This window comes from Styela clava, chromosome 10, assembly GCF_964204865.1.
Source record: "Styela clava chromosome 10, kaStyClav1.hap1.2, whole genome shotgun sequence".
Taxonomy (NCBI): domain Eukaryota; kingdom Metazoa; phylum Chordata; class Ascidiacea; order Stolidobranchia; family Styelidae; genus Styela; species Styela clava.
In genome coordinates, this window is record NC_135259.1 from 13055926 (window position 1) to 13069139 (window position 13214).

The 13214-nt window shown below is 33.4% G+C and overlaps 2 protein-coding genes across 2 annotated transcripts; both read left to right on the forward strand.

Moving 5' to 3' along the window:
* Nucleotides 1–3093: 3093 nt before the first annotated feature.
* On the forward strand, nucleotides 3094–8216 carry LOC120338005 (organic cation transporter protein-like). Its single transcript, XM_078117273.1, has 11 exons — nucleotides 3094–3384; nucleotides 3855–4058; nucleotides 4343–4443; nucleotides 4853–5007; nucleotides 5523–5694; nucleotides 5852–5972; nucleotides 6099–6220; nucleotides 6449–6660; nucleotides 6896–7078; nucleotides 7404–7542; nucleotides 7907–8216. The coding sequence occupies exons 1-11, from the start codon at nucleotides 3202–3204 to the stop codon at nucleotides 7992–7994; spliced, it is 1680 nt and encodes a 559-aa protein (XP_077973399.1). The 5' UTR covers nucleotides 3094–3201; the 3' UTR covers nucleotides 7995–8216.
* A 1606-nt stretch (nucleotides 8217–9822) lies between these two features.
* Nucleotides 9823–12744, forward strand: LOC120337110 (organic cation/carnitine transporter 2-like). The gene is made up of 5 exons (XM_039404831.2): nucleotides 9823–10009; nucleotides 10295–10395; nucleotides 10781–10935; nucleotides 11428–11599; nucleotides 12612–12744. The coding sequence occupies exons 1-5, from the start codon at nucleotides 9887–9889 to the stop codon at nucleotides 12742–12744; spliced, it is 684 nt and encodes a 227-aa protein (XP_039260765.2). The 5' UTR covers nucleotides 9823–9886.
* The last annotated feature ends 470 nt before the right edge of the window (nucleotides 12745–13214 follow it).

A 13214-nucleotide genomic window follows, 5' to 3' on the forward strand; every position in this document is an offset into this window, starting at 1 on the left:
TATCACAGATTCACACTCAGAAGATATAGAAAGAGGTTACTTCAACAAGTTAAATTTTTGCTTTAGTTACTCTAGTATATATATATATTTTCTATGTATGTCAGAAATAGAGGTTAACACGCTAGCAAAATATAATCAATCGATTATAGATTATTAGACATTAAAACTGAATTTAATAATGAAACTTGAAGATTATCTGAGTCAGGTGGGATCGTTTGGACTCTATCACAAACGTATCTATGCAATAACATTCATTGCTGCTATACCAAACATCTTTTTCACTCTTCATTTTCTATTCGCAAATTTTCAACCGGATTTTCGTTGTGATTCTTCTCATCATTTGAATGGATTATTTCCAAACGTAAGCGATTTTATAGTTCAATACTTCATTATCTTACAGATAAGGGGTCTTTCTAATATTATATGAGAAGGAGGTCATTCAATCGGTGCCATATATCCACCGGTGTTTCAAATTGTTCTATCGCTCAAAAAATTAAAATTTGAATATTTTATTATTTATGGCATTAGATGCTTATAAACTGTTTATCATAGAAATAAAAAAAGGGATTATAAATAATAAACTATTCAAAATCTCATATAATTCGATTACTGGAAATGGCCTTGACAACTTCAACTTTCCTGTCCCATATTTCAATCCCACTGCATGTAATGTTTCTAACTAAAAGAGAATGGAAGCGTTTCTGTGGTTGATCTCGTTTAGTTGAGTCATGCTCTGAGTAGAATTTAGTAAAATAAAACTACATGAAACAATATTACTACTTGACTCTTGATTCGTAAAGATAAAACTGCTTTTTAATATTTTGTATTTAGATTACCAGCGAGCACAACTTCGCCATTGTCAATTCCACGGCATACCTTGAACAAAACGTTACTGGACTTAATCAGTGCTACACACCGTTACTCGCAACTAGTGATGGAAACAAAACAAATAGTAACGCTTCCACAATATTTGTTAAATGTCAAAACAAATCCATCATTTTCGCGATGAATGGGAGGTGGATATATTTATACCACCACGAAAACAGCCTGCGTGTGTCTCATTAGTGGGGCGATTTTAACGACGGCAAAGCGGAGAGATATTTCACATCTTGTCACGTAATCTTCCGCGCTAACTACCCACTGGTCAGCACAGTACGGACAGAAAAAGCTTGCGATTCAAACCATACAGCAATCCTATTTTACGAGACCATCGTTTGTTTCAACCTATCCTTTCGAATCAACATTTTTGACATAAACTCAGGATAGGAGGAGATATACATATTTATCCCGGGGAGAAGATAGCCGATAGGACGGCTTAATCATATGACAAACCACGGCTTCTCGCCGGTTACCATTCGATGTCGGGTATTGAATTAGTTAGTTATTTGTTTCCATAAGCCTGCACTTGATGGCGAAGGAAGCCTTAACCGACCAGCGGTTACGTGAACCACCCTACAGCGGCGAGGAGTCCAGCAATCCTTTCGCACATATCTATCCCCGCATAGGATTCTAACCTGCGAACCTAACGCCTAACACGATGGGCCATAGCGCCGCGACTCGCTCCACCAGGAACAAACATGGAACACGCTTCACTGATGAAAATCTGCAAGACTTGCTCAGAGTTATAGTGTCAAGTTACACGTCGGAGTATAATACTCAGCAACATTTGATTGTACAACTGTTAAGTCAATTTTATCTTAGACATGTGCAGAGTGTTGAAAATCAGTTTGAAAACACTCAGTTTTGAAATACAAGTGTTATTGATAGAAATTTATTTGCAACGTTGTGATAATCGTTTGATTTCCTGAAGAATCCTAAAGTTTATTAATGTCTATACTTCACTAAATACCAGTAATTATATCAATAATTGAAGCTTAATCGAGCAACTGATTTTTTTAGATGTACATTTTTTAGTGTACATTGAACTGGTAGCCCGTAGCTTAATCTGTACCCAAAAAGTAGCTCTCGGCTTCGAAAAGGTTGGGGACCCCTGCTGTACAGCGTACACACATTTCAAATTATCATCAGCAAAAAAATATATATGTTTTGTTTTAATCCGTTCTTTACATCTCACAATTCAGATAGAATTGTTGTGATAAAGTCTGCATATTCTGCAAGAAGCACGCGCTTCTCTCCATTATGTTTCCGTTTCTGACTGAAACCGAAATCTCATTTTCATTGATTGATCTTACTTGCCCTGGGCTGCTACATAAATTCTGAGATAAATTATAATGCGACGGGTTGTTTTTGCCTTTGAGACAGACTTTGATGTGCTGTAAAACATGTACAGTTTTTCGAATATACTTTTCAAAAAGACCAAGGGACTGATATTGAGTAATTTGTATGGCAAAAAATCAGATATTATAGTTGGAGCGCGTTATAGAACGAGGTTGTAGAAAATCGGAAATTGGATAAGATTCCAAAAATTATTTAACATATGTTTTCACCTTATCCAATATTAAGCGATGTGCAAACGCTTATTACCACCTTTGAATGTTTGAGGGTTCAATCAAATTTCATTCAACGATATCGTTACCTCACAAATTACGTCCCATGGTTGATTCATAAACCACGGACATTACATTTCATTTCATATTCCAAGGTAGCTTTTCACAAAAGTTAGTAGTAATGTATTGTTTATTCATCCACAAGTCTTATAAAAGGCAATATAACAAGGGACTAAACATCATTTGAAGTTAACGTTTGGTCTATGTTTATGGTATACTACTTGATTTTAGACAGGCTAAAATTGTTATGTCTGAGGTTTGTTTAACAATGTAATTGCAGCAGGCTGTAGTTCAAAGACGAAGCAGCGTTGGATAATCGATGAAAGGAAATAAGTATCCGGAATGTGATAACTGTAGTACTTCGACTTGATGTTTTGTTTTTCAGTCGTGCATAAGATTTTGATTTTCAGTCTTGCATACAACTATTTTGCGATGTTATATATATAAAGATATTCAGTTACATTTCGTGTAAGACGCATTTCCCAACTCAAGCACGATAATAAGGTTAAGATGATATATCACAGATTCACACTCAGAAGATATAGAAAGAGGTTACTTCAACAAGTTAAATTTTTGCTTTAGTTACTCTAGTATATATATATATTTTCTATGTATGTCAGAAATAGAGGTTAACACGCTAGCAAAATATAATCAATCGATTATAGATTATTAGACATTAAAACTGAATTTAATAATGAAACTTGAAGATTATCTGAGTCAGGTGGGATCGTTTGGACTCTATCACAAACGTATCTATGCAATAACATTCATTGCTGCTATACCAAACATCTTTTTCACTCTTCATTTTCTATTCGCAAATTTTCAACCGGATTTTCGTTGTGATTCTTCTCATCATTTGAATGGATTATTTCCAAACGTAAGCGATTTTATAGTTCAATACTTCATTATCTTACAGATAAGGGGTCTTTCTAATATTATATGAGAAGGAGGTCATTCAATCGGTGCCATATATCCACCGGTGTTTCAAATTGTTCTATCGCTCAAAAAATTAAAATTTGAATATTTTATTATTTATGGCATTAGATGCTTATAAACTGTTTATCATAGAAATAAAAAAAGGGATTATAAATAATAAACTATTCAAAATCTCATATAATTCGATTACTGGAAATGGCCTTGACAACTTCAACTTTCCTGTCCCATATTTCAATCCCACTGCATGTAATGTTTCTAACTAAAAGAGAATGGAAGCGTTTCTGTGGTTGATCTCGTTTAGTTGAGTCATGCTCTGAGTAGAATTTAGTAAAATAAAACTACATGAAACAATATTACTACTTGACTCTTGATTCGTAAAGATAAAACTGCTTTTTAATATTTTGTATTTAGATTACCAGCGAGCACAACTTCGCCATTGTCAATTCCACGGCATACCTTGAACAAAACGTTACTGGACTTAATCAGTGCTACACACCGTTACTCGCAACTAGTGATGGAAACAAAACAAATAGTAACGCTTCCACAATATTTGTTAAATGTCAAAATAAATGGATTTTTGACCTAAAACCTTATCAAAAAAGTGCAGTAACAGAGGTAAATATGATTATGCTAATTAAGTTGTATTTTTAGGATGAAGTGTTTGAGATTCACATATATCAAAATTTCTGATTAAAAGTGTATGATTATTCTTGATGTTGTTTTTTTGCTTCCAAATATATATAAACGGTATTTATATCCGTTTAAACCATATAAAACTGAATACCCACTCCACCAGAGTACACAAAACTGCTCAAAATGACAAAAACTACAAACATCCAATAAGTTAATTTTCAATAAATATAATTATTGTTAGTGAATTTAAAATTATACGTGTTCAGTTTGGACTTATATGCGATCTGTCGTGGAAAGCGCCTCTAGTGATATTTATATTCCAAATTGGAAAACTTCTTGGTGGAATCAGCAACGCGTTTGGAGACAGGTTTTTTTGAAAGTTGTTATATTTTGCCTCGATTATATATATATACTTGTTTTTATGCAATTAACTATTATATTAAATGTATTTTTAGTTATTCTTCATAGTATAATGAATACTGTCGTTCGTTAAAGATGGGAGACATATATAATATGGTCCCGTTTTGTGAAGCTTTTTAAGGGCAATCACTTATGTAAACTGTGCAATTTAAATCAGTTTTTTTACCTGATGTATTAAAGCAAAAATATTTGTAATTTTACTGGAAATATTGAGCAAACCTCTAGAATTGCGGAAAATAAATCTGTGATTTATTAATCGTGTGAAATCAGATATCAAAAGTCTGTAAAATCTCGACGTAAAATTTGTATCAATCGCAATTTAGGTCAAAAATATATCGTATATTAAACCTTCACAGGTTTGGTCGAAAACCCCTTTTCGTCTTTTCATGTGTATTACAAACACTAGGAAATGCCATGGCAGCGATATCTTGGAATTACGTTATTTACATCATTTCTGCGTGGATCGTGGGAGTTGGAATGACTATAAATTATTGCATTTGTTTTGTTATAGGTAATGAAATATAATAGTAATATCAGTGAACAAATATTTCGTTTACCAATTTTCAAATCTAGAAGATTTTTCTGCAGTATTTTCTATTGATTTCGGAACAGAAATCCCACTTGGGTTGATTAGAAAATGCAACACAACAATGATTTGAGTAGCGTGTACCATGATACAGCTTTTTTCTTCTTGCTGCCATTATGTTAATGTCAAAGGTCTGGTAATTCAATGGTCATATATTACACTTCCACAAACTTTATTTATTAATGTTTCATCTGAAAAAATTAGGATTTTCTCATACAGTATACACTCATAAAAAACGGTCGTATCAACGTTCTGTTTTGTGAATGTTCATAATAATGTTCTTTTTACCCCCGTTAAGGTCTGATTCTCCTAGCAAGTCTGACTTTGGCCAAACGAAACGTTATACCACAACAGGTGTTGAAGTAGGAGCAAAACTTTTGAAACACGCAAAAAAATACTCATTTAACAACATAAAAATCTAGATAAAATTGTATTTTCAGCCACTGAAACCATCGGTGTTAAAAAGCGAAACTTCGTGGCTCTAGGATCGTTTATATCGTCAGCAGTAGCCTACATCGCCGTACCTGGTTTAGCATACTTCTTGCAAGATTGGAAGAAATATCTTTGGGCAGCAACAGGACTTACTGTGGTGTGTTACGCGCCCTGTTGCTGGTAACTTTTTACACAGTATCTGATAATTCCAACATTTTTGCTATCTAGATCCGTCTCTGTGGTCTCTTGGACACGAATTTATTACGTTTTCATTGTATTTAGCTCCGACAACATTGTGATTCTTTACAAATCCATTTAGAATTTTTTTTGTCATTAGGTTGTTTCCCGAGTCGGCTCGATGGTTGCTGAAAAAGGGTAGAATGCAAGAAGCAAAAAAAGAACTAGAAACCATAGCAAAACTGAATGGTACAAAAGCAAATTATCAACAAATATTGAAGGCAAGTATACTCATATATATATAGAAAATCTACTTGATTCATCACGCTCATTTTTGTTACAAAAAAACATTCCGGGAAACATCTTGAATGTGTTCAAGCATGAATGTTTTATTTTGATATTTCAAGGATAACGTTATTGAACTTGATTCTACGATTCACCAAATGAAGACCACTGGATTGATAGAAACTGCTCGTATACTTTTACGTTCCCGTATCAGATGGAGGTTTTTTACTTGTTTTTATGGATGGTAAATATTTTATTTGGGCACGAAATGTACATGTGGATTGTTTTGCTGAATTCTATTTGTTGCTGGATTTATATTATAGGCTTCTGTTGATGTTGTTATTTGCATTTTCCTGACAAGTAATTGACCAATCGATTTGGGATGAGTACTCAGAGTCGTCGCTAGAATGCCGGTACTTTAATATTTTTTCAAATTTTTGTTATCAGCGTTTTTTATTTTGTAATATTTCAGGTTGGTTACCTGCATGGTGTATTATGGTATAATTCTTCATTCGACACGTTTTAGCAAGGATCGATTTCTGAATTGCTTCATCGCGGGAATAGTGGAATTTCCGGCCTACAGTGCGGCATTTTTTGCGATCAAATATATAGGAAGACCCCGAACGTTTTCTTTCTGCATGTTCTTGTGTGGATTTTCTTGCTCGTTATTGCCATTCATGCCAGGTTTGTGTCGTAAAGTTTCTTGTACGCGAACATAACATACATCTACATGTTAGTAGCACAATATACTGTAGATCAAAATGTACATTGATGTTGTCCACACATATTTTGTCATATAAAGTCAGTCAATCAATCACTATAGAAAAGAACATTCATTGTTTTTTCACAGCCATGTTTCATCTATAACAGATTTTCGTGCATAAACGTTTGTGACATTCATGTTTGTTATTGTTTCTAGAAAACTCCAGTCTCACCACTGCGGTTGCAATATTATCAAAAGCGGGAGTAACAACAGCATTTTTTGCCATATACACAATCTCTTCTGAAATTTCCCCCACGCTACAGAGAAGTTCGCTGCTTGGCATGGGTTCTGGTCTGGGTCGCATTGGATCGTGCTTAGCTCCGTTCCTTATGTTCATGGGTAGACGAAGGCTCAACTACTTTTTTCACTTTATCTTTTACGCACAGAAACTATCATTTTATAGATAAAAAATGTTGACATCTACTAAAATTGTATAGAAAATTACTTTAGAATATCAAACGGCACAAAACTGTGAACATTCCAATTCATTCATTGATTAAATATTTACCACGGAATTAACAAAATTATGTTAATCTGTATCATTTATAATAAAATTTAATATGTATGAAACCGTATAGGCGTTTGTGTAGACCTTTGAGGGGAGTGACGGCCTTGCTACATACACTTCATAAAGGATTAATTGTAAAATATGTTTTTATTTCAGGAAAATTTTATCATTTTTTACCAAATATTACAATGGGAGCATTGGCCATTTTTTGTGGAGTAATAACATTGATATTCATACCTGAGACGAAAGGACAACCCATGCCAGACACCGTCGAAGAAGCATTGAATAATACTCGGTAATATGATCTACAATCTATTTTTAATACCTCAATTAATACATGCGTTAAACAATTACAGAATTGTTGATAAGACATCCCCGATAAGTTTAAAATATTTACTCCAAAATTTATACATATTAATTCAATTAGGATTAAAATAACAGATCACCGTATTTGAATATTTTGTAGTTTTTATTTCTAAATTGGGTTCTTACAAATTCAATTTTCCTCTAACTTTATTTGAGATCATTAAGACTAGCCGAGTTGGCCAAGTAATGTTTCGAAATTATATTAAAGTTTAGTTGCTGGTCAATGTTCGTGAAAAAATGTAGCTGTAATAAAATATAGAAGTGTTTAATTTGCGATCAAATTCTTGCTTTAGAATTTACGGTTGGAGAATATGTAGAAGTCTTGCTTCACAGATAGAAGATGTGACGACAAATGCAAACAAGAAAGTTCATGAAGTTTGAGTGTTGATAACTCCACGAAAAAAAAACTACTTGTATTCATTATTGTTACATTTGATAATAAATGCAAATGATTTGTCTATTTTAACATTTTATGCTAATCACTATTTAAACAAGATGGAACGACTGGATATCTCATCAAGAAACTGCTTAGAAGTATGAGGAAAAATAAAATTACAAAAACGTTTCACCGGTTTGGGTTTGCACATCTCATATATACAAAAAGGTGAAAGTCTAAGCGAACTCGCCAGAAAAAATTCGTTTTGGGAAGTGCTCAAAACTTGAAGGAGTACTTAATGCTAATAGTTGTCAGGCTCGAACGTAATCGACCAAAATCAATTTCGTAATTACGGCATAATCGCTTACTCAAAGACGCCGTAATTGCGATAGTTTTACTCATATTCAGAATTTGAATATCCTATGAAACATCTTCCGCAAATCTAAAAAGGGATGGCTTCAAAATTATTTTCATCCCGACCGATGTGATTGCAAATTCTCACGCAAAAGATCGAATCCTTGCCCTATTCCGGTGACGGCGGGCCTCAGTACTGGTGCTCGGGATACCCAGTTTAAAGAGCCCTGATCTAGAGCATGAAAATGAAAATTATTGTCTTGAGTCTTGACTCGCTCCTATTTATCATTTCAATATTTCCAAATTGTGATGGCCAATGCTATTTTTCCTTTTGTTAATGGCCATGAACTCAACTGAAAGAGACCCTCGCCGAGTATATTTTAGGTGGGTATAGGTGTATGCCAAAGCTGAATTGGTTATCTTTGAAATTCGTTTATAATTATAATTGCCGCAGACTGCAGTTCGCAAACAAAGTATAAGATAATCGACAAAAGCAAATAGGTATCCGGAATGTGACAAATATATTACTTCTACTTGATGATTTTGTTCAATTTTTCAGCATAAGATTATTTTTACTTTCAGTCTTGCATACAGCTATTTTGCGATGTTATATATGTAAAGACGTTCAGTTACATTTAGTATATGAAGCATTCACCAACCTAAGCAGGATAATAAGGTTAAGATGATATATCACAGACTCAAACTCAGAAGATATAGGAACAGGTTACCCCAAAAAAAATTTTTTTTTGCTTTAGTATATTATCTGTATACGATATAAATAGAGGTTAACACGATAGTAATCAATTGAATATAAATTCTTCAATTGAGACATTGAGACTAAATTTAATTAAGAAACTTGAAGATTATCTGAGTCAGGTGGGATCGTTTGGACTCTATCACAAACGTATCTATGCAATAACATTCATTGCTATACCAAACACTTTATTCACTCTTCATTTTCTATTCGCAACATTTCAACCGGATCTTCGTTGTGATGTTTCTGATCATTTGAATGGGTTATTTCAAAACGTTAGTAAGTTTTTATTTCAATACTACATTACAAATAAAGAGTCTCTGCTGAGGAAGTCATTCAAATGGGGAGATATATCCACCCGTGTTCCTAACAACTCGATAGGCAATGTATTGCAAGAAGTTTTAAATATACTGTACATAGAAAGAAATTTTGAATAATGAAATAATCCGATTATTGGAAATCTTTTATAATTTCTACTCTGGTAAATGACATTATCCTCGATAGAATGTACTGAATACTAATCTTATACTGCCATAAAAGTTGCATGTAATTTTTCTATCTAGAAAAGGAAGGCGCTTTTCCGTCGTTGATTTCTCTCTCTTTTAGTTTCGTACTTGAGTAAACTAGAAAAAACGACATGCAACAATATTATTAAACTTATAGATTAGTAAAAGTACAATTTCTTCTTATTGATATATTTCAATCTAGATTACCAGTGAGCAGAACTTCGCCCCTCACAATACCATAATAAACCCGGAACGTAATTTTACTGATGTTGATCGATGCTACATGCCATTACTTGCAACCCTAGAGGGAAACAAAACAAATACTAACACTTCAACAATAAATGTTGAATGTCAAAATAAATGGATTTTCGATATGAAACCGTATCAAAAAAGTGCAGTAACGGAGGTAAAAAATATATATGAAAATTTAGTTGCATTTTGTTTAGTATCGAGTGTTTGGGATGCACTAATATTATCATTTTTTATTAAAATGTATGGTCATTTTTGATGTTGCTTTTTTGGTTCCAAATATGTTACCAATGCTAATCAGTATTTGTTTAACTAATACTGGATACCCACCGCACCAGATTACACGACCCTGTTTTAAAATGATGAAAACGTCAAATATCCAATAATTGATTTTTCAACAAATACAATTATTATTAATAAATTTTAAATCACACCTGTTCAGTTCGGACTTGTATGCGATCTGTCGTGGAAGGCGCCTCTAGTGATATCTATATTCCAAATCGGAAAACTTCTTGGTGGATTCAGCAGCGCCTTTGGGGACAGGTTTTTATAAAAGTTCTGATATTTTGTCTCAGTTATATACTTGTTCTTATGTAGTTTTTTTCTACATTTTTATTTATTTTTCATATTATGGATATTGTTGTTTGGTATTAGGGATGTAATACATATATAATATGATCCCGTTACTTTAAAAAAGTAATCACTTATGTGAACTGTAACTAAATTTTATTTACCCGGGCCTGAAAACAATGTATTGAAGCAAAAATATTTGTAAACATATAGAATTGCGTAAAATAAAATAGTGATTTAAATCAGATATCGAATGTCTGTGAAATCTCGAGGTAAAATTTGTATCAATCGCCATTCTAGGCCAAAAATAACTTATTTAATGAGCTACCCTAATGCGTCTTTCATTAATCTTTTACAGGTTTGGTCGCAAAACCCTTTTCGTCTTTTCATGTGTGTTACAAACACTAGGAACTGCCATTGCAGCGGTTTCTTGGAACTACGATATTTACATCATTTTTGCGTTCATCGTAGGAATTGCAATGAATATAAATTACTGCATTTGTTTTGTTATAGGTAATAAAATTAAGGTACTATTATCCCGTAATCATGTAATCGTAATATCAGTAAACAATGTCTTTTCAATCTCCAACTTTTAAAATCTGGAAGATATTTCTGCAGTATTTTTCCTGATTTTGGAACAGAAATCTCACGTGCCCGGGGTGATAAGAGGAAAATGCAACACGTATTTAAGGTTGACGGAATTTAGCAAAAAATATGAAGCTTAAAAATACAGGTTGATTTGAGTAGCGTCTACCATAATACAGCTTCATTCTAACTGTTATTATGTTAGTGCCAAATGTCTGTGTAGTTCAAGGTGATGTATTACACTTTCATTCCTTAATGTTCCATTGACAAAATTGGGACTTCCTAATACACTTAGACTACTACACTATTGATGCACATTGGTATACCACAACAAGTGTTGCAGCTTAATGCAAATCATTTGAAACACACGGAAAATACCTATTTAACAACATGAAAATCTAGATAAAATTGTATTTTCAGCCACTGAAACCATCGGTGTAAAAAAGCGGAACTTCGTGGCTGTAGGATCGTTTATAGCCTCATCAGTAGCCTACATCGCAGTACCTGGATTAGCATACTTCCTGCAAGACTGGAAAAAATTTCTTTGGGCAGTAACAGGATTTACTGCGGTGTGTTACGCGCCCTGTTCATGGTAACTTTTTACAACAAGTATCTGATGATTTCAATATTTTTGCTATCTAGATCCGTGATTATGGATGTAAGTTTCGAATATTTTTTTTTCGAATCGAATTTCGAATCACAATAAATCCGATTTCAATTCTATTTAGTATATCATCATAATACCGTTCGATTTCTTCAAATTTGAAAGAAATATAGTATAAATTTTGATAAAATAACAATAATGAGCTTAAACAATTAAGAAAGTTACTAGAAAAGCACACTACCAAATATATAAACAACTACCAAATATATTACGGCTGAGATTTATTTTTTGTTACATCAAGGTATACTCAGTTACATATTTACTTACATACAATTATGTTTGCAAATAATACCGGGTGTAAAGCGATTGTTTCTTCTAAAATTGATCTTCAAAATTCATTCAAATGGTAAACGCTAGTTAGTATATATACCGTATGCGCCATGATTTTGAAAGAATCGATGATAACGAGGGAAGCATCGCAGACATGTTTTTAATAAGGTATAAAGCGATGATGTTTTATTATAATAATATTGTCTAGATAATTTGAAGAAACGTTCAAAATATTTGTGAAACTTTGTTACATTTTAGGTAGTCGGACAAAATTGAGCAAAACCATTGGTCCCTCGAAAGCTGCCACCAATATGAAATATAACGACTCTGGGAGTGTCACGGCTTGGGAAAGCTGTGATCGTGAGGATCATAAACGCTTTTGGTCGCTATAAGGGCAGCGCCGTTGTGTCGTGCAATTGCCTTGTGTTATCTATTGATTTTTTTTAAATAGAATCAAGCCCCCTTTTCCTAAATTGTTTCGAATCGATTCGAATTGACGTTGATTCGAATCGCTTCGATTCGAAAACTTACATCCCTATCCGTGATATATTCGGACTCTTGGACACGAAATTAATACCCACTCAGTGTATTTAGCTTTCTCAACAATTTTATGTTGCGCTTTGTGAAACTCGATTCTTTACAAATCAACCGAGGTCTTTTTTGTCATCAGGTTGTTTCCCGAGTCGGCTCGATGGTTGCTGAAAAAAGGTAGAGTGAAAGAAGCAAAAAGAGAACTAGAAACCATAGCAAGACTAAATGGTACAAAAGCAAATTATCAACAAATATTGAAGGCGAGTACTTAAAGCCATGGTGTAAATATAGAAAAAATACTTGATTCATCATGCCCATTTTTGTTACGAAAAAACATTCAGAGAAATATCTTGAATGAGCATGAATGTTCTATTTTGATATTTCAAGGATAACGTTATTGAACTTGATTCTACGATACACCAAATGAAGACCACTGGTTTAATAGAAACTACTCGTATACTTTTACGTTCTCGTATCAAATGGAGGATTTTTACCTGTTTTTATGGATGGTAAATATTTATATTTGGGCATGAAATGTACATGTAGATTTTTAGCCTAATTCTAGTTCTTGCCTAGGTTTATATTACTGCTGATGTAGTTATTGGGATTTTCCTGGCAACCAACAGACCAATTGATTTCAGTTCGGTATTCAGAGTACTCATGGGAGTCGCCGCTAGAATGCTATTACTTTAACTTTTTTGCAAAGTCCTACGGGGCCCAATATTCCATCAAACAATTTTGC